Source organism: Carcharodon carcharias, chromosome 4 (assembly GCF_017639515.1).
Source record: "Carcharodon carcharias isolate sCarCar2 chromosome 4, sCarCar2.pri, whole genome shotgun sequence".
NCBI classification, from domain to species: domain Eukaryota; kingdom Metazoa; phylum Chordata; class Chondrichthyes; order Lamniformes; family Lamnidae; genus Carcharodon; species Carcharodon carcharias.
The window spans coordinates 71448354-71469637 of record NC_054470.1 but is presented as its reverse complement, the minus strand read 5'-3'; the positions used below and the strand labels follow the sequence as shown (position 1 = coordinate 71469637).

The window sequence follows — 21284 nt, the reverse complement described above, 5'->3', positions numbered from 1 at the left end:
TGTGGCCTTGAGGAGCCCGTGTTCCATGTTTATATAAGTTGTGTGAGGTTGCAGCCCCTGTTCCACTATTTGAAGGGGCTGCTCCTCAAGTTTTGCTTGCACTTCAGCCACACGCTCCTGATCTTTGGCTACCCAGTGCATAAGGGGCCAGGGAGGAGGACCCATTGGCTAGGTGGTCATAAACAGATCCAGATAGTGGGCAGTTGAGGGGATCATTCGGTCTAACTGCCTGCCCCTCTTCCATGGTTATATCGCGCCTGGATATCCTTGGAAAAGGTGCATGAGATGTCTGCTGGTACGCTTGAGGCCTCCCATGGCCGATGGGCACTGCAGGGGCTGGAGTGCTTCGTCTCTCCTCAAAATGTTGTTTTAATTTAATTTGATGAGTTTCCTTTAAAGTTTTTGTTATTGTTACAGTGCCCCTTTAAGGGGCAATTCATTAGTTAATTAGTTTATTTGTTGTACTCTAAAGCATATAAAGAGGCACTTACTGAGACTGATGATGGTTTGGAGATTTAGGAGCTATACATTTGTAATGTGTAATTTTGTGAATAGATTTAAAACAGAGTAAAGATTGGCTTCTGATCTCCTCCTTCATCAACTGCCTATAAGAAATTTAATATGGTAGCAAAGGATCATTGCTTAAAGGTGAAGAAAGTTTTTTAAGACTGAAGGTTACAACCTGAGTAGTTCTTGTGAAGAATGGCTGAAAGAATGTGTAAATTCTCAGGGCATGATTACCCAACGATGTTCTCAGAGTCTGAACTTTATGAGTGCAGTTGAGGAAACTGAGTGCAGACTTGGAGTTTGGTGAGAGTGGGAGATTCAAGAGTTAATTTTATTCTTAAATTTTGCTGTTAAAATCTAATCTAGTGTGTAATTAGCAGTAACTGAAAAGTACTGTGTATGTCCGCAGTAAGTAATTGCAACTCGGGGAACTTCCACTCAGAGTCATTGAGCTGGAGGCTGAGCTGCAGACTCTGCGACACATCAGGGAGGGGGAAAGTTACCTGGATACTTTGTACCAGGAGGCAGTCATACCACTTAGGATAGGGTCTTCTGATTTGTTCAGTGGCCAGGGACAGGAGGGTGTGACTGCTGGTGAGACAGGTAAGGGGACCCAGAGGGCAGGAGTGCAGGAATGTGAGCCTCTGGGGTTGTACACTAGGTTTGAGGTTCTCCCAGCTTGTTTGGATGAGAGCAGGGGCTGCGGAATGTATGAGCAAACTGACCATGGTAACGTGGTATGGGAAGCCATCAAAGTAGGGGGAGCAAAAGTGAATATAGTCGTAGTAGGGTTCAATATAGTGAAGGGGATTGAAGCTGTCCTCTGCAGCAAAGGTGAGAGTCTAGACGGTTGTGTTGCCTGCCCAGTGCCAGGGCTTGGGACATCTGCTCGGGGCTGGAGAGGAACTTGCAGTGGGAGGGGGAGGATCCGATTACCATGGACTATGTAGGTACCAACAACATAGGTAGAGATAGAAAAGAGATTCTGCATAGAGAGTATGAGGAGCTAGGCACTAAATTGAAAAGCAGAACCTCAGAGGTTATAATCTCTGGTTTATTACATCTGCAAATTGGCATAGGGTACATAAAATTAGAGAGATGAATATGTGGCTTAAAGACTGTGGGGGAAATGGGTTCCAGTTTGTGGGGCACTGGAACCGGTACTGGGGAAAGTGGGGGCTGTACCTTTGGGGCGATTCACACCTGAACCGGGCTGGGACCAGTGTTCTTGTGAACCACAGAATTAGGGAAGTAGAGAGGGTTTTAAACTAAATATTGGGGGCAAGGGATCAAATGTGGAAAGATGCAGTGTATCAAAGAGTAGAGACAAGGGCCGGGATTTTCTGTGCCCGTCAGCATCGGGTCTGTTCAGTGGTGTGAACAGATAATATGGCACGGCCTGAAACCAGTTTGCGATTGTCAGCTCAGCCCTCCGATGTCGGGCCATGTTCCCTGCCATTGGACATCAGGAACCTCATTGTAATACATCTGCATGTCATTATTAGGCCTGCGTGCCGGAATTGTCTCCCCTCTGGCTGGATCGCCTGCCCACTTTGGCGGGAAAGCACATCCAATGTGTTTCAGAATAGCCCTTGGCGGGTTGCACTTTGAGGAGAACTCGGAGGCGAATACACAGTAATGTTGCACAGCGCTCCCCAGGGTTGCCCGTTGGCCTTTAAGCTTGAGGTATATTGTGGGGGTTGGCAAGGGCGGCTCTGCGCTGGAGGTGACTTGGGGGTGGGGGTGGGGGTGGGGGGGGGTGCAAGGGCAGCCGTGTGGTTGAGGGAGCTTGGGGGAGGGTGGGGTGGGCTAGGGCTGTCCTGCAGTTGAATGTGGTGCCCAAGCATTCAGGGTGGGGGTGGTGGGCAAGGGAAGTGACCATGCATTAGGGTCACCTCATATAAAGTGACTATTCCTCTGCAACTGAGACAGTTCAGGATCAGCCATTGATATGAATGGAGCCAGGCCTCTAGCTTCTCTGTCCATTCAAGCAATGCAAAGGCATCAAAGTGCCACAAGTGCTACAGAGCTTTTCACTCCTTGAGCACAGAGAACAAAGTAATGAGTGTTTTAGTGGCTTCAGATGACTGGGCACGTTGTACAATCTCCTTGCTAAAGCTGGCCATGGAGCAGTTACTGGTGGAGGTGCTCACAGCTCCTTGCAATGTCATCATCTTGGTTTGAACTAGTCTCCCCTATGGTTCAAGTTAACAGTGCAACCTTGCAGTGTGGGTTAGGACAATGCCTGTGTCTGAGCTGAGAGCACAGTGTGCAGTCCAGTGGGCAAAGCTGCTGCCAATTGGTCAGGTGGAGTGGGGCGGAGGTGGTTTGCGTTTCGGGCAGCCATGCAGCACGCTAAATTCTGGCCATTCAAGTGTTTACCAGCATTTTCCATGAAGTGTTAAAGGGCCTTCACACTTAACCAGGACAGATTCTTAGTACACCCATGCTAACCCAGGCATTTCTCTCTTTCATCCTCCAGGAGGAGTACATCAGAACATGGAGACTGGTGAACTAGCTGAATACCTCATGGTGTACAGAGAGCAAAGATGATGAAGGAGAGAGGGACAGAGGCACCTGGCTGCACAGAGGGAGGAGCAGCGCCCTCCAGTAGGAGGGGTGGCTGGGGCTCCCGCTCACACTGCTGAAGAGCCACAGTGAACCATAACTGTTTGGTGCTTAGTGATACCCAGGGTCTATAGACGCCGCCGTTCATTCCTGCAGATGACCAAGACCCAGTGTTGCCAAAGACTGCGTATGTCCAGGGAACTGGTCGGTCACATCAGCCAGCTACTGCAGGATTTGATGCCACGTGGAGATGGAGGGCAACCACTGTCAGTGGTTGTGAAAGTGACGTGGCACTCAATTTCTATACCAGCAGCTCCTTTCAGGGCTCCACAGGTGACCTCTGTGGGATCTCACAAGCCTCCACTCACAAATGCATTCATGAAGTCACAGATGCCATCTTTGCGAGGGCACACAACTTTGTGCATTTTGCATGTGACCAGGGCAGCCGAGTTGCAACAGTAATTGGATTTGCCCAGATCTCGGGTTTCCCACAGGTGCAGGGTGCCATTGACTGCACTCAGGTGGTGCTCAGATCTCCATCGCAACACACAGTCAACTATGTCAACCGCAAGGGCTTCCATTCGCTGAATGTGCAGCTGGTGTGCGAACACCACAAATACATCCTGCAGGTCTGTGCAGTGTTTCCAGGCAGTGTGCACAACTCCTACATTCTCAGTCAGTCACAGACTCCTGACATCTTCCAGGATCCACAGAAGCTGCAGTGTTGGCTCCTCGGGAACAAGGACGCAGAGGATGTAACTGATGACACCTGTGCAGCAGCCTCAGACTGCAGCAGAGTGAAGGTACAATGCTCGTGCTGCAGCTCACAACTTAGTGGAGCAAACCATCAGGATGCTGAAAAGGTGGTTCTGGTGCCTAGATGGTCTGGTGGAGCCCTGCAATATAGTCCACAGAGGGTGTCATGCATCACCATTGCCTGCCGCGTCCTTTACAACCTGGCGCTGCAATGCGGAGAGGGGCTGGCTGAGGAGGAGGTGGGAGAACTGGTGGTCTCCTCCGATGAGGAGGACATTGACCATGATGAGGGTGAGGAGGTCCTTGAAGGCAACGACGATGGTGATGAGGCCCTTGCATTGGCCAGATGAGGCAGGCTCTCTTGGGAGGCCCACATACTTGCTAGATTTGTGGATAATGATGATGCCATGCAGTGAGGAGACACACATTGATCCTCACATTGCATCTATCAATGTTTGACTCCAGTCTGGCTTATGGCAGCACACATACTCTCTGTGATATGCTCTTGTCATGGAGACACAGTGAAGGCCCTAATAGTTGCTCGATTACAGGAGGATGATGACAACATGCAGTGAGGACACTCCATAGGTCTTCACATAGCCTCTGAGAATGTCTGGCTCCTGTCTGGCTGAGGGCAGCTTGCTTGCACTCTGTGATCAGGGTCATATCATAGAGATGCAGCCATGAAACTTTAGGAGCATCTGATCCTTTGTCCGCTTTCAGCACCTGACTCCCTCAGGAGCACAGCATCACTGGTCACAGATGCTGAAGAGGTGGTAGCCAGCCCCACCTTAAAGGTGCTGAGAGCACATAGAGAGAATGAAGGACTATGTGGCATCTGCCCACGACATTCTGGCAGCAATGACAAGCACCATCAAGGTGCAGGCATCAGGAATGTGTCCAGTGAGGGTGAGGCTGGACCATCACTTTGGTCTGAATGTTACATACTGCATAGGGAAGAGGCCCTGGACTGAGACACTTGCATTTATCTCATGCAGAAAGGTTGCACATCTGAATGACACGAACACTGCTCATCAGAACAAGAAGCCATAGGCAGGGAGACATTCTTGGGAGTTTATTTACAATAGTGAAAATTATGTGCAAGTGATTAACACCCATGCCCAGGCTGTGCAGTTACATCATCCTCACCTTCGTAACCCTGCTGCTACATCTTGTTGCTCCCCGGACATCTACAGCAGAGGTGGAGGCAGCCTGCTGACTGACTGCGATGACCTTGGCAGGTTTCCTCTGGAGGGCTCTGGCTGCTTTCGAGGTCCTGCTGTGTGGCAGTGGCATCCTCCTCGGCCTGTGGAGCTGGAGCAGTGAGGTCACAGGAAGAGGGGAATCGGATGGGCTGGACACTCCTGCAGTCACCTGGATGGATGGTGCCGAGAGGGTACACCTGCTGATCCTCCTCCCAATTGGTGCCAAAGGGTCCTTGGTTGACTCCTTGCGAAGAAAGGATAGCTGGAGTGAGGTCGAGCTGCCCAGCACCCCTCTCACGTAAACACTGTTGGAGGCCATCTATGGTGCGGTGATGGAGTTGAGCCCGTGCAGCAGTCCAGGAATGACTTGCTGGACCAAGATCTCCATGGCAGTTGCCATCCTACCAGTGTTGACCTCGATATGTTGGCATGTCAGTGCTATCACCTCAGTCTGAAGGCAGACGGACTCCTCCACCATGCTTTGCAATCTTAAGAATGCATTACTTCCTGATGTTTCTGAGCTTGCTTTTTCAGCTCCAGCACCTGTGACATGACTGAGTTCAGAAGTTCATCATCTGACTCAGACTCAGCAACGTTCTGGCTTCCAGCAGTCCTCTGAGTACGGGGGATGTGGGAAGCCCCTGTCTCCGTCTGCTGTGGATCAGAAAGTACAATGTGCTTACCAGGTTGTGACCCCGAGTCTACTCTAAAGCTAGGTCCTACCGAGGTGTGTGTCACTGCCCTGGTGCAGGGTGTAGGTGAACGCTGTGACAGGACTTTAAGGTGGGTGCCTCCAGATTCCTCTTCAGAGGTTTCTTTGGGGCTTGATTGGAGACCCTGGTCGTGGACTCTGTTGGCAGCTTCCCCGGTGTGCCTACAAAAGCAAGGAGAGATAATTAGTGTATGGCAGTGGCCTGTGAAACAGGACACATCACTCACAGTCTGGTTGCCTAATGGACATTGCACTGCTGGATCCTTACCGCCATCCTCACTGTCAGCACAGGAATGGTCCAGATCATCGCTGTTTTCAAAGTCCGTGAGGACCTTAATTTCAGGCATTTCTCCACCAGTCAGTGACCTCTCCCACTTGTTGTGAGCCAGCTTGTCCTGCATGAATACAGATGGAGATAGTGCAAGCAGGATGCCTGCCAGGCCAGATGATAAGTATAAAAACAGAATTACCTGGAAAAACTCAGCAGGTCTGGCAGCATCGTTGGAGAAGAAAAGAGTTGACGTTTCGAGTCCTCATGACCCTTCGACAGAACTTGAGTTCGAGTCCACGAAAGAGTTGAAATATATTTCAACTCTTTCTTGGACTCGAACTCAAGTTCTTTCTTGGACTCGAACTCAAGTTCTGTCGAAGGGTCATGAGGACTCGAAACGTCAACTTTTTTCTTCTCCGCCGATGCTGCCAGACCTGCTGAGTTTTTCCAGGTAATTCTGTTTTTGTTTTTGTTTTTGATTTCCAGCATCCGCAGTTTTTTTGTTTTTATCTCAGATGATAAGTATGCCTGGCATGTGTGGGTGGTGAGTGGTCCTATGGATGGGATGAGGACAATGAAGGTGAGTGTGAGAGAGTGAATGGCAATGTCCCTTGAACTGGCCTGTGGATGTGTGATGTGGTTGTAAGTGTGTGAGTTGAAAGTGATCAGAAGAGTGACTTACCCTGGCAGAATGGAGGAGTTCATTCATCCTCTTGTGGCACTGGGTGGCTGTCCTGTTTTGAAGGGCGTTGGTGCTGACCACTGCTGCCATTGCCTCCCACGCCAGATTAGTGAGGCTGCGGTCCATCCTGTGGCCAGAGAGGGGGTAGAGGACAACTCAGCGAGCCTCCACTGCATCCAACAGGCCCTCCAGGGATGCCCCATTGAAGCCTGGCGCTGCAGTTTTCCTGCCTTTCGGGGCCATATCTTCCATGCAGCAGTTCTCGCTGGAAGCACTGAGAGGTGTGCACACAGCTTCACTTGAAATATGGCACCTGGCGTGATGAAACGGCGAGATGATTGGGTGGCGGGTGAATGAGAGCCTGCCCACCATAGTAACGATGTGTTTCCCAGGAATGCATAATTAATGCAGCAGGTTTGGGACAATACGGCATGAGAAGCCGCCACTGCGGCCGGCAGGTAAACCATCATTTTACCCATCCACTACGGCACTTAATGCAAATCTGGGATGATTCTGCCCGTTGTTTGTGAATATTATTTGTTAGGTCCTGTTTAAAAAGCAAAAAGGGTAATTTGTTAATTGTATAAATTAAGGTTCAGTGCCTACAGTGGGGGATCCAACATTGGATAATGATTTATGCACAGATAAAGAGACACTTATTGACACTGGTGGAAGTTGAAGAGTTAGGAGCTATACTTTTGCGATTTCTCACTTTGTGAATAGATCTAAAGCTGAGTAAAGATTGACTTCTGGTCTCCTCCTTCACCAACTGGCTATAAGAAGTTTAATATACTTGAACAAGATACCAGTGCAATAGTGGTCTGGAAGGATGAGAAAGGTCTTGGAGCTAAGGTTAAAAACTTACCTTTGTGTAGCAAGAAGTGCTCCTCCAATCTCCACAAGAAATGTTGTGGTCTCTCCTGTCCTAGATATTCCACTCCTCGTTACTTTCCAAAATCCCCTTCATGTGCCTGCTTGCTGGTGAACCTATATAGCATCAGAAAGGGTAATTACGACTTGGCTTGATGGTGTAAAACAGATAATACCGATTAAGTTGTTGGTTAAAAATATCTCCTGAATTTGTTTTCAAATGCCAGCAGAGTGGAAGTGGCTGTTAATTGGCCAATTAATTGATTTAATTGGTCACCCACCATGGCATTCGGTTCCCCTTCCAATGCCTTCTGTTACCATTTAATGAAGCTTCTCGTCTTCCAGCCCATCTCCAGAGGGCTGGTAACATTCAGTCCATTAACTATCATTGGAATATCAAGTAGATCCATTTTTTGATAGTTCTGGTGTCTGCCCTTTCTGTGTTATTTGACGTTCTGATTTTCAAGGAGTGTCCAAGCATCACCTTCAAGGACAGTTGCAAACCACCTCCTGCCCTCCTCTTTAACTGTCAAACGGGAGTGGGACGCTCTAACCTTGGAATGATAATAGGTGCGCTGCTGATAGCTCACAGAACAACATTTCCTCAGATAGAAAGATAAGGCATTTGAGATGGGCTGATATTGTACAAAATAGTGATTGCAATATGAGGTTGTTTCTGTTCTTTAATCAAAGAGTACAAAGTTTCATACATATCTTAGAACATCATTAATTTGAGTAAATAAAATTATAATAAATGTAGAGATTTGATCACACTCTGAATTGCTGAAAAGGTTCTTCCAATATCCTCAAAATGCTACTTCCACGTAGAGCAGAGGCATTTTCCACAGTTGCTAGACCTTTGACAGAGTTTTCAGCACTGATCCGCAAAATCTAATTGCAACACTATTTGGGGGCAATTTTTGCATAATCATTCCAAAAGCACCATGCAATTTGGATGTTTTATCAAAGTGAAAGGACAAGGTTAAATCGTTTACTTTGCATACTGTTTATCACTCATCTCCTCCTTTGCTGGAATCCAATAATCCTGGTAAACTGTTGGGGAGCTAAGAATTGTGGGTTTTGTGTGCCACATAATTCTGTCCTATCTCAGCACACATTTCCCCCTCTCCATGCTGTGTCTTCCAACTCTAACCTCCTCTTCAGTCCATGAGCGACAGCTTCTCTGGAACTTCCTCCCTAAATCCCTCTGCTCTCTATTTCACTGCTCAAATGTCCAGTGTGTATCAGCCTAACTGAGGGAGGGATTTTACCCCTTCTTACTTTGGCTTGTTCACTGGCTTCAGAGTTGGTTAAACTGGTAAATTATTTGCCATTTGCTGCTAATTATTTTGCAGCACTCTTCCAGTGCCGTGGTTAGATGTGACTCATTCAGGCAGAGATTGCAAGGCTGAAATTCCTTGATTAAACTAGAGCAGATCACACCATGGTGGGACTGGAAAATGGAATGCCACCCCAAGTTTTAGCTCTGGGCAGGTTTGGTCGGGTGGGTGATAAGGTGACTTGGAAGATCATCTGCTGCAGAATCAGCTAGCTAATCCCTGGCCTTCATTAACCTACAGCTGGAGCTACTACCCTCCCTTTCCAAGTGGGAAATGGATGGAGAGTTGCTGCCAACAACTGAATAATCAGGAGGCCCATGGAAAGTCCAGCTGGAGGGAAGTGGGGTGGCGGAATAGAGGGAAGTCTCGTGCAGGGAGATTTAATATTTCCTTGCGGAGCCTGGAGGAGCACCAAAGCAAACAGCTTTCCTGTTTGGCCTCTTCACCTTAACAACAGGTCCCAGTTCATCTCAGCCTCATGGAAACCATAGCATTTTCTCTGCCCAGGCCTGAGTTAAATTTGCATTGGAAATAGAATCTCCCCACTCCCACGCCACCTCCCCCCAACCACCCCCTGACCACCACACACTCCCCCCACCTCATCATTAACTTCGTGTATAGTTTAGCCCATCCAAAAGCCTGTGTAAAAATTACTGTCAGCAAGATCATGGCAATTTGTGGGTGATTAAATAATGTTTGTGATTTTAGTCCTCCTTACTAACATCTGGAGGTTAGTGCCAAGATTGGGAGAGATGTCTCACAGACTAGTCAAGCAACGGCCTAACATAGTCATCCTCATGGAATCATACCTTGCAGATCATGTCCCAGACACCACCATCACCATCCCTGGGTATATCCTGTCCCACCGGCAGGATAGAAAGAGCAGAGGTAGCGGCACAGTGGTATACAGTCAGGAGGGAATCCTCAACATCAACTCTAGACCCCATGAAATCTCATGGCATCAGGTCAAACATGGGCAAGGAAACCTCCTGCAGATTACCATGTACTGCCCTCCCTCAGCTCCTCCATGTTGAACACCACTTGGAGGAAGCACTGAGGGTGGCAGGGGCACAGAATGTACTCTGGGTGGGAGATTTCAATGTCCATCACCAAGAGTGGCTCAGTAGCACCAATACTGACCAAGCTGGCTGAGTCCTAAAGGACATAGCTGCTAGACTGGATCTATGGCAGGTGGTGAGGGAATCAACAATAGGGAAAAACATACTTGACCTCATCCTCACCAACATACCTGCCGCAATTGCATCTGTCCATGACAGTATCAGTAGGAGAGACCACTGCACAGTCCTTGTGGAGGTAAAGTCCCACCTTCACATTGAGGATACCCTCATAGTGTGGCACTACTGCTGTGCTAAATGGGATAGATTTCAAACAGATCTAGCAACTCAAGACTGGGCATCCATGAGGCAAAGTGGGCCATCAGCAGCAGCAGAATTGTACTTGAACATAATCTGTGAGCTCATGGCCCAGCATATCCCCCATTCTACCATTACCATCATGCCAGGGGATCAACTCTGGTTCAATGAAGAGTGCCAAAGGGCACGCCAGGAGCAGCACCAGGCATACCTAAAAATGAGGTGTCAACCTGGTGAATCTATAACACAGGACAACTAGCGTGCCAGACAGCATAAGTAGCAAGTGATAAGCAGAGCTAAGCGATCCCACAACCAACGGATCAGATCTAAGCTCAGCAGTCCTGCCACATCCAGTTATGAATGGTGGTGAACAATTAAACAACTCACTGGATGAGGCGGCTCCACAAGTATCCCCATCCTCAATGATGGTGGAGCCCAGCACATCAGTGCAAAAGATAAGACTGAAGCAGTTGCAACAATCTTCAGCCAAAAGTGCCGAGTGGATGGTCCATCTCAGCCTCCTCCAGAGGTGCCCAGGATCACAGATCCCAGTCTTCAGCCAATTCAATTCACTCTACATGATATCAAGAAATGGAAGAAGGCACTTGATACCGCAAAGGCTATGGGCCTTGACAATATTCCGGCAATAGTATTGAAGACTCCAGAACTTGCTGTGCCGCTAGCCAAGCTGTTGCATTACAGCAACAACACTGGCATCTACCCAGCTATGTGGAAAATTGCCCAGGTATGTCCTGTACACAAAAAGCAGGACAAATCCAACCTGGCCAATTACCGCCCCATCAGTCTACTCTCGATCATCAGTAAAGAAATGGAAGAGGTCATTAACTGTGCTATCAAGTGGCACTTGCTTTGCAATAACCTGCTCAATACTGCATGAGTGTCCTGGGCCCAACCATTTTCAGCTGCTTCATCAATGATCTTCCTTCCATCATAAGGTCAGAAGTGGGGATGTTCGCTGATGTTTACACAATGTTCAGCACCATTTGCTACTGCTCAGATACTGAAGCAGTCCATGTCCAAATGCAGCAAGACCCGGACAATATTCAGGCTTGGGCTGACAAGTGGCAAGTAACATTCGCACCACACAAGTGCCAGGCAATGACCATCTCCAACAAGAGAGAATCTAACCATCAACCCTTGACATTCAATGGCATTACCATCACTGAATCCCCCATTATCAATATCCGGGGGGTTACCATTGACCAGAAACTGAACTGAGCTAGCCATATAAATACTTTGGCTACAAGAGCAGGTCAGAGGCTAAGAATCCTGTGGCGAGTAACTCATCTCTTGACTCCCCAAAGCCTGTCCACCATCTACAAGGTACAAGTCAGGAGTGTGATGGGATACTCCCCACTTGCCTGGATAACTGCAGGTCCTGCAACACTCAAGAAGCTTGACACCATCCAGGACAAAGCAGCCCACTTGATTGGCACCCCATCCACAAACATTAACTCCCTCCACCTCTGACGCACAGTAGCAGCAGTGTGTACCATCTACAAGATGCACTGCAGGAATTCACCAAGGCTCCTTAGACAGCACCTTCTAAACACATGACCACTATCATTTAGAAGGACAAGGGCAGCAGATAGATGCGAATACCACCACCTGGAAGTTCCCCTCCAAGTCACTCACCAATCTGACTTGGAAGTATATCACAATTCCTTCACTGTTGCTGGGCCAAAATCCTGGAACTCCCTTCCCAATAGCACTGTAGGTGTACCTTCACCACATGGACTGCAGCAATTCAAGAAGGCAGCTCAGCACCACCTTCTCAAGGGCAACTAGTGATGGGCAATAAATGCTGGCCCAGCCAACGAAGCCCACATCCCATAAATAAATAAAAAAAAACTACTGACCCCATGACCTGTTTCTGTCAGTAGATATCCATGTTCCTTCGTATGCCTTTTCCCAGGAGGTAGAAGTGGCATGGGCAAATCTTCCGCCTGGTCTCTGATCCATACCAAGTAGGTGAGGTAGGCGGACTTCTCAGGCAACCTCAGGAATTGTATCCTTTATACTTTTAAGAGATTTCAGCAGAACTCTTACCAACTGTGAATTGCGTTAATCCCCAAGTTTGCCTGGAGAAAGGTAATTTTACAACGGAGGAGAACAAATACCTCAATTTAAACACTGATGGCTCCGATTGTAGCCAACGTTACTTTTAGGCCTCTTCTGCCTTCAGCTTGGAAGTTCCCTGGGGCCCTCTGAATTTTGTTTCTGCCTCATGGTTTTGTCAGTGCCATGAGCTCACCCCATTTGTGACAATCACCTGGTCACCACAATTTATGATGGGATCGCACTTCCACCCATGTAGCATGCCCATTAGGATTAGCTAGTAGCCTATGTGCTGCTTTATTCTAAGCCTGCCTGACATTGAGAAAGGAAAGGAGTTAGGCTGTGCCACGATTTCACTGCTGCCCCTATTTGTGATTTAATCCCATTTTTGAATAAGATTGAAAAGTTTGTGCGTGGGGTGGTTGGGCAGCAGCAGACATGAAAACCATGTGGCAGCTATTCAAAGGCTGTAGCATAAAGTGAAAAGGAAATTTGTGTTGGTGGTAGTGAATGGACAGAGTATAAGGTGACATATCTAATTTGATGTTTGTGAATGCTGAGCACAAGTTAGCTGCTGTGCCTAACCCACAAAACAGCAGTGACTGCACTTAACAAATTGTCATCCACAAAGTATTTTAGGGCACCTTGGCCTGAATCTTCCAAGGGCTGGCAATCACAATCGGATTATCACTCCGCCCTGCCAGAGCTGGAACTCTGCATTTCTGGCTGGGACTTCCGATCCCGGTTTCTCCAGAAATGTGGGGTGTACCTGAAATGGAACTGTTTCTGCGTAGTGCTGGGTCATCAGGGAAGACCAGGCTCTGCCCCTTTTTGCAGCACCAGCTGTCGTATTCTGGTTAGTAAAGAATTTAAATGTCCCAAAGCTTCTTTGAAAAGCTACAGAGAGAATGTGGCTGGGTGAGGGGGTAGGTTGGGTGAGGTAAGTGATTAAGGGTAGGTAGGTGGGTGAGGGCCGCAGTTGGCAGGGTTATAGGTGAGTAGTTAGGTAGAGTGGCAAGGCGGTAGCTGGTAGGGAAGTAGGATGGCAGGTGGGCGAGGAGGTAGGTGGTTTGGGGGACAGTTAGAATGGGTTGGGAGGGGTTGGCAGCTCAGGTGCTAGTCAGGTCGGATTAGGGTGGTGGGGGGAGCTGGGCAGTGGGGGATAGACAGATTGGGTTGGAGGCTAGTCAGGCCTGATCGGGGTGGAGTCAGGCATCAAGGGGAGTTGGGTGGTGGGGTCAGGTCATGTCGGGTGGGGGCGGTGGTAGGTGGTGGGGGCTAGCCAGGTTGGTTTGGAGGGAGTTGACAGGAAAGGGGAAGTAATTTTCTTCTGATCAGTATTAATTTTTGTTTGATTACGCTCATGCTTTGAGATGTTTCACTGCATTAAAAGTGCTAGGCTAGATAAATACAAGTAGCTGTTTTTGAAATTTTGCTGCAGGAATTTCACCTAAAGAAGGTGATAGCATTTGAGACTGATGACCACAATCCAGTAAAAGCAGAGGTAGCAGCTGAATGGAGGGTGGTCTCAGTCTCAGACTGCACAGTCACCCATGTCCCTTGTACCTGGCAGCAAATGGGAAAGAATGTATTGATATCAGGGATAAAGTGAAGGTGAGTATGTTCCTCAATTTTTCTCACATTTCTTGTGAGCCTACCAAGTCTGGCACAAACTCAAATTGGGAGCTGCCAAATCCTCTAGGTGGTACCATTGGAAACACTGTCCACAACTATTGCTTCTTTGCATGAACTCTAATTGTTCCTGAGACGCATGGCACACCTGGAATCCCGAAAATAATTTGATCATCATCCACTGGCTAAGCTGTTGAGTCAGGAGCCATTCCTTTAGATTGGAAATTTGTGCATGTCAATCCACTGATTATAAAAAGTGAGGAAGGGAATCCAAGGCACTATAGTCCATTTAGCCCAATGTCTGTTAATCTATAATTAAGGATAGAGTGACTGAACACCTTGAAATTTTTCATCAGAGAGAGTCAGTATGAATTTGCAAAGGGTAGGCCATGCCTGATGAATCTGATTACATTTTTTTGAAACGGTGACTAAAGTAGTGAAAGGGTATTGTCTATGAATGTTATTCATATGGATTCCCAGAAAGCATTTGATAAAGGCGCTCCTAAGAGGCTGTTAGCTCAAATTGAGGCTCATGAAATTGAAAGCAAATTATTGACTTTGGTTAGGAAATTTGTTGAGCACCAGGAGATAGTGAATAGTGATAATTGTCAGTTTCTCTTAACTAGCAAGATGTGACTAGTGGTATCTGCAAGGATCTGTACTGGAACTTTGACTATTCGGTATTTTTCCTAATCACTTTATGATGGCATAGGAAGTCACATCCAAGTTTGCTGATGATATAAAGATAGGCAGTATTGTAAGCAGTGCGGATAAAATTATTAGATATTAATAGATTAAATGAATTATAAACTGTGGTAAATGGATTCCAATGTAGGCAAATGCATGTCTTCCACTTTGGATCTAAAAAGCATAGAACAAAATATTTTCTAAATGGTGAAAAGCTAGAAACAGTGGAGGTCTAAAGAGATTTGGAAATCCAACTACAAAGATCATTGAACGTAGATCATAAACAGGCATAGAACATATGCTGGCCTTCATATCAAGGGGACTAGAATACAAGGAGGTGCAAGTTATTCTACAGCTAAACAAAGCCCTGGAGTACCTAGGGTGCTGAGATCAGTTCTAGACAACAAACTATAGGAAATGTATATTGGACTCAGAGGGTGTGCAGATTTAAATTACAAGGAGAGACTACCCAAACTGGGTTATTTTCTCTGGAATTTATAAGGGAAAGGAAACTAATATTGTAAATAGAGAGAAATTCTTTCTGTTTGTTGGGGAGTCAAGGACTAGATGGTATAGGCAAAAAACTAAAGCCAGACCTTTCAGGAGTGAAGTTAGGAAACATTTCTATGTGAAAAGGGCAGTAGACATCTGGAACTCTCTTCGCTAACAGTAATTGATTGTTAATTTAAATTTGAGATTACTAGATTTTTGTGAAAAGGTATTAAGGAATGTGCAATTATGCTACAGATCAGCTATGATCTCACTGAATGGGAGAATAGGCTTGAGGGGCTGAATGGTCTATTTCCATTTCAATGTTCCTAGAGTGAAAGATTCACATCCCTGGAGACAAGTTAAATTGAGGAAGTTGCAAGTAAGAAGGGAAGTCAAGTGAAATGCTTTCACCCAAGGAGTAATGTTGTTGAATGAACTAAGAGAGAAGGATACTGAAGTGTACAATAATCATGGGGGTCAAGAGACTGTTTGATGGATTCCCAGAGCGGGTAACGATTGAGGGATATGGGAAGAAAGTTGGTTGGTTTGATTGAGAGATATAGGAGAAGGCCAGTAGGTGGGATGATGGTCAGAAGTTGAGATTGAGGGACATGGGTAGGTAGGGTTAGTATTGGAAAAATATTCCTAAAAATGCTCCTGTTCTATTTTTATAAATATGATGCATGAATTTCGTCCTGATATCATTCAGTTTCATACATCTTTCATCTAAATGAAATAGCTTTTAGTTCTGTTGAAAGGAAACTGCTTGGTTTCTGTGAGTTTGATTCTATTATTAATAACCAATAATATATATTTTTAAACCTTTTCAATGAGCCATCTTTGTAATCTGGCGACATGCTAATGAGTGGTTGATAATCACATGGTTATAAACTTAGATATCAAAAGAGAGGAGTTTCTGGTCAAGAAAGTCACTTGCACATCATTGAAAGCTACAGCACTTCATTCCCAAATGGCAGGAGAATTGTTGAAGAAGTGAGTACACTTTATTCTCTGTATTCTTAGTATTTTTTGTTGGGTAATCTTATATTTGTGTTGTCTTATCTATCATCTCAGAAATCTATTGGTCCTTATTTCAGGGCTGTCCCAACTGTCAACTCACCTCTTATCCTTCTCACCTCTAGCAAAAGAAATCCTGAAGGTATTCTTCAGTACGGTATCTGTTCATGTAGTATTTGGTAACACCCTGGTGTATCAATGGCTGGAGCCCATAACCTTCCAACTCAGTGGCAAGAGTGTTACCACTGAGCCAAGGCTGACACTTATCTTTACTTTGTAACTGGTGAAATGTGGAACAAAGTATTAAAATAAACTTGGAACACAAATCTGAACTGCAATTTATTTTTAAACTACTTATGTATCCTGACTGGCTTTAAAAGAACAACCACCAACTTAGAAACAGAAAAACACATTTACAAAATAGACAAATTAAATTAATCGCAAACCCAATTAAAAGGGGGGTTAGAATAAATTTGATCTTGTCGAGTTTAGCAGAATGTAGAATTTTCTGCTACTTATGTTGTACTTGGTGTATTCCTGTATAATACATTTAACCCCAAAGCCTGGAGGGTTCAATATTACTCTCCATAGATCCAGAGAATGCTGAAGTACAGGAAGGTAAAAGACAATAAGGTCTCTGTCACTTTTTTGTTGCCTTGGGATGTCCAGATGGCCACAAAGAGGGAGATCAAATTCTGTGCCTCTGGCATGCATAGGACAAGGGTGAGCCCTAGAGGTGAGATGATTTAAGGTGAGATGTTTCTCAGACTTCCTGCTGTAGCTTCTTCTCCGTAGGATGGAAGAGCACCCACTTTACATGTGCTTGAAAAAAATAGGCACTAGGGCTTATGCATTAGTTTCTATTGGATTGGAGAGTCTGAGAAACCAAGCAGCAACACGAGAGATTGGAAAATTAAGCATTACCTGTCTCTTCCAGCATCATGGCCCATTCCCACCTCTACTGGCATCCCCAGATAAACCTTTAACCCTGGAGGATCTCTGGCTGCTGTTGGAGATCAGAAAACTCTGAGGCTGGCAGCTAAACCCACAGTTCCAACTATGCCCCAACAGCTGTTTCCCAGTGCAAGGCCCTACCATGGCACGGGCGTGGCAAGGCCATGCAAATGACTTGACCCATCAAATTTGTTCTTGAGATCTGGATAAGCACAGTATGTTTTGAATCTATGGTACTTGTTCAGTGTAAAGGGGAGGCAGAACTTTGGGGCTTCACAGGATCACAGAAGTGTTACAGCACAGCCAGAGGCAATTTGGCCAGTTGTGTCTGTACTGCTCTCCGAATGAGCAATGCATTTAGTGCTATTTTGCCACCTTCTCCACCAAAACCCTGCACATTTTTCCTTTTCAGATAATAATCTAATTCCCTCTTGAATTGCACCTCGCCACACTCCACCACACTCTCTGGCAGCATATTCTAGATTCTAACCGCTCAGAATCACAGAATCACACAGTCCAGAAGAGGCCCTTCAGCCCATCGAGTCTGCACCAACACGTGAGAAACACCTGACCTACCTACCTAATCCCATTTGCCAGCACTTGGTCCATAGCCTTGAATGTTATGATGTGCCGTTGCTTATCCAGGTACTTTTTAAAGGATGTGAGGCGACCCGCCTCCAGTACCCTCCCAGGCAGTGCATTCCAGAGCATCACCACCCTCTGGGTAAAAAAGTTTTTCCTCACATCCCCCCTAAACCTCCTGCCCCTCACCTTGAACTTGTGTCCCCTCGTGACTGACCCTTCAACCAAGGGAAACAGCTGCTCCCTATCCACCCTGTTCATGCCCCTCATAATCTTGTACACCTGGATCAGGTCACCCCTCAGTCTTCTCTGCTCCAACGAAAACAACCTAAGTCTATCCAACCTCTCTTCATAACTTAAATGTTTCATCCCAGGCAACATCCTGGTGAATCTCCTCTGCACCCCCTCCAGTGCAATCACATCCTTCCTATAATGTGGTGACCAGAACTGCACACAGTACTCGAGCTGTGGCCTCACAGAGGTTCTATACAACTCCAACATGACCTCCCTACTTTTGTAATCTATGCCTCGATTGATAAAGGCATTTCCCCTGCTCATGTGACAGAATCACAGGAGGGGATATGTTTTTAACATTGCTAATTTTTTATTTCTGATTTTTAAAATCTTCAACTCCTTGAGGCAGCTCTGTGCCTCAGGGAACTATCATTGTGCACATTCGCGCACATGCGTAATCTCCTGCACTCGCCCTCCTCCTGACCCCGCCCTGGCAGCGCTGAATGCTGCAGCTCGCGTTTCACACTGGCTGGCCTTTCTAGAATACTGCCGCACTGGAGACCTCAAGAAGTGTATCAGTACAATTAAACTGGACAATTTATGAAACACAGGGGAGAATTTTTACTCCCTGGGTGAAATAAATAGGCCAATTGCCTGCGAGATTCTGTGAGAGACCCAGTCTATTTTAATAACCAGGCCTCATTATGGTGCAATGGATGAGGTGCCCACCCAGTTCCGTATCTAGAGACAGATCCCTTGGTTCCAATTCTCATCAAGGGGATGACAGCTGAAACATCAATTTGTCTTTACTCTGCACAGATGCTGCTGAGTGCTTCTGGTATTATCTGTCTTTGTTTCAAATTTTGCATTTGTACCTCTTTTACCAAACCTTTTGTTCAGTCCTCCTAATATCTCCTTCTTTATTGCTGTCCATTTTTACCTGATTATGCCTCTGTGAAGGGGCTTGATGTGTTTTTCTACATTACAGGTGCTATGACAGGCTGCTCATGGGAATGCTGTTGTTTCCATGGAATAAAAAGCTATAAACCCATCTGCATAATGGAAAAGAGCCACAATTGTTTATGTCACGAGATTCAATGCTCGAACAAGAACTGAGAGCTCATTAATATTTGTCATGTTGTATTAGATAGTATGTCAACATGTGAAAAAGCAGCACTAGAAAAGATTTCCATTCAACTGGCCAACTCCAAAAACTCAATCATCTACTCCCTCAAATATCCATCCAATTTTCCTTTAAACCTTTCTGCACCTCCTTGGCAAACCTCCTTGGCCAGTCTATTCCAGCATTCACTTCCTCCTGTGTAAAGTAGTTAAATCTAAATGGTCTATGAAGTTTTCCTGCTTCATGTTTGCAATCTCTAACATATTGGAAATCAATTTACCTTTTCACTTAAAAACCATGAATACTTGAGTAAAATTACCTCTGAATCCACCCTTCTCCAGAGTAAAGATTTGCAGGACATCTGATCTCTTCTCATAGCTTATGTGCTTCATTTGTATACCAGTTCCTCTGTCCTTAGAGTTGCAAGCTATCACGAGATGTCAGCCTTGGTTCAGTGCCAGCGCTTCCACTCTTGAGTCAGAAAGTTGCTGTCCAACTCCAGTGCCTTGAGCATATAATCTAAGATGACAATTCGGTGCAGTACTGAGGGAGTGTCGCATCATTGAAGATGCTGCCTTTCAGATGAGATGTTGAGCCAAGCCCTCATCCGCCTCCTCAGGTGAATATAAAAGATCCCAAGGCACCATTCAAAGATGAGCACAGGAGTTCTCCTGGTGTACTGCCAAAATATAACCCTAAAGTAACATCACTAAACACAGATTATCTTGTCTTTTCTCATTCATAATTCTGGGACCTTACTGCGTACAAATTAGCTGTCATGTTTCTCCTCATTGTAACAGTGACTGCATCTCAATAAGTAGTTCATTGGGTGTGAAGCACTTTGGATCGAATGAGGTGATGAAAGGCGCTTTTTAAGTATGCAAGTTCTTTCTTCCTTCATCCTTTCAAGATCTATATTGTTCTTCCATTCTCCCTCACTTTGTGCTCCTCAAGACATATTCAGCAGTTTAGGGTAGACCAGTCTGTAGCAATTACGGCTAATAGAGGAACCGGTTCAAAGGGCTCGATGGCCTAATCCTGTTTTTCTGTTCCTAATCTCTCATTAGTCTAGGATCTAAACTCTGTTCCTGCTAAAATTTAAAAAAAAATTCTGGAAACATTCAGCATGTCCTGCAACAACTGTGGAGAGTGGAGAATAGGGATCATTTTTGCAGTATCTGTAGTATATTGATATTTATCTCCTCCCCAGCTAATTTTGCTTTTTGAGATTCTTGGGACTATAGTCACTCAGATCTCCAGATAATTTTAATTTGTTTCTCAGACATGAAAAAAAAATTGCAGCAAGTTTCTGGAAGTTCAATGGCAATCAAGTTCTGTATTTTTAGTACTTATATAATAAAATGTATGCACTAATTCTTTATACAGTAATGCTGGGATGTTATTTGTGATAGACTTTGCCTTGTGTGTACTGGGTCTGGGAGATAAGATTAATGGATTTAAAAAATTTGTGTTCAAATTGGAAAGATGCTCTCAATAAATAGTGAAATCTCTTCAAAACCATTTAAACATATATTGTAATTTTGACAAAATTAATATCAATTTTTAGAAAAATTGTCTTGCATTTTTTTAGGGAATCAGTTCGCGAGAAAACTTGATCAGCAAAACCTTCCAGATCTTTCAGAGATATTTGTACCTAATTGCTTTCAACAGCTACCTCCATGAACAGAACAAAAACAGAATTACCTGGAAAAACTCAGCAGGTCTGGCAGCATTGGCGGAGAAGAAAAGAGTTGACGCTTCGAGTCCTCAAGACCCTTCAACAGAACTGATTTTTCTTTACAAGGAGAGGGTTGAAATATAAGCTGGTTTAAGGTTGGGGTGGGGGGTGGGGGAGGGAGGGGGGAGAGAAGTGGAGGGGGGGTGTTGTTGTAGGGACAAGCAAGCAGTGATAGGAGCAGATCATCAAAAGATGTCACAGACAAAAGAACAAAAGAACACAGGTGTTGAAGTTGGTGATATTATCTAAACAAATGTGCTAATTAAGAATGGATGTTAGGGCACTCAAGGTATAGCTCTAGTCGGGGTTGGGGGCATAAAAGATTTAAAAATAATGGAAATAGGCGGGAAAAGAAAAAGCTATATAAATTATTGGAAAAAAAACGAAAGGAAGGGGGAAGAAACAGAAAGGGGGTGGGGATGGAGGAGGGAGCTCAAGACCTAAAGTTGTTGAATTCAATAT

The 21284-nt window shown here is 45.6% G+C and overlaps 1 protein-coding gene across 1 annotated transcript in view; it reads left to right on the top strand.

Moving 5' to 3' along the window:
- Window positions 1-1214: 1214 nt before the first annotated feature.
- The window catches only part of LOC121276753 (paladin-like), a 115217-nt gene continuing 95147 nt past the window's right edge, over window positions 1215-21284 (top strand). Inside the window, 3 exon segments of the mRNA XM_041185299.1 lie at window positions 1215-1341; window positions 13937-13977; window positions 14622-14675. Of these exon segments, the coding sequence (XP_041041233.1) occupies window positions 1215-1341; window positions 13937-13977; window positions 14622-14675 (222 nt within the window).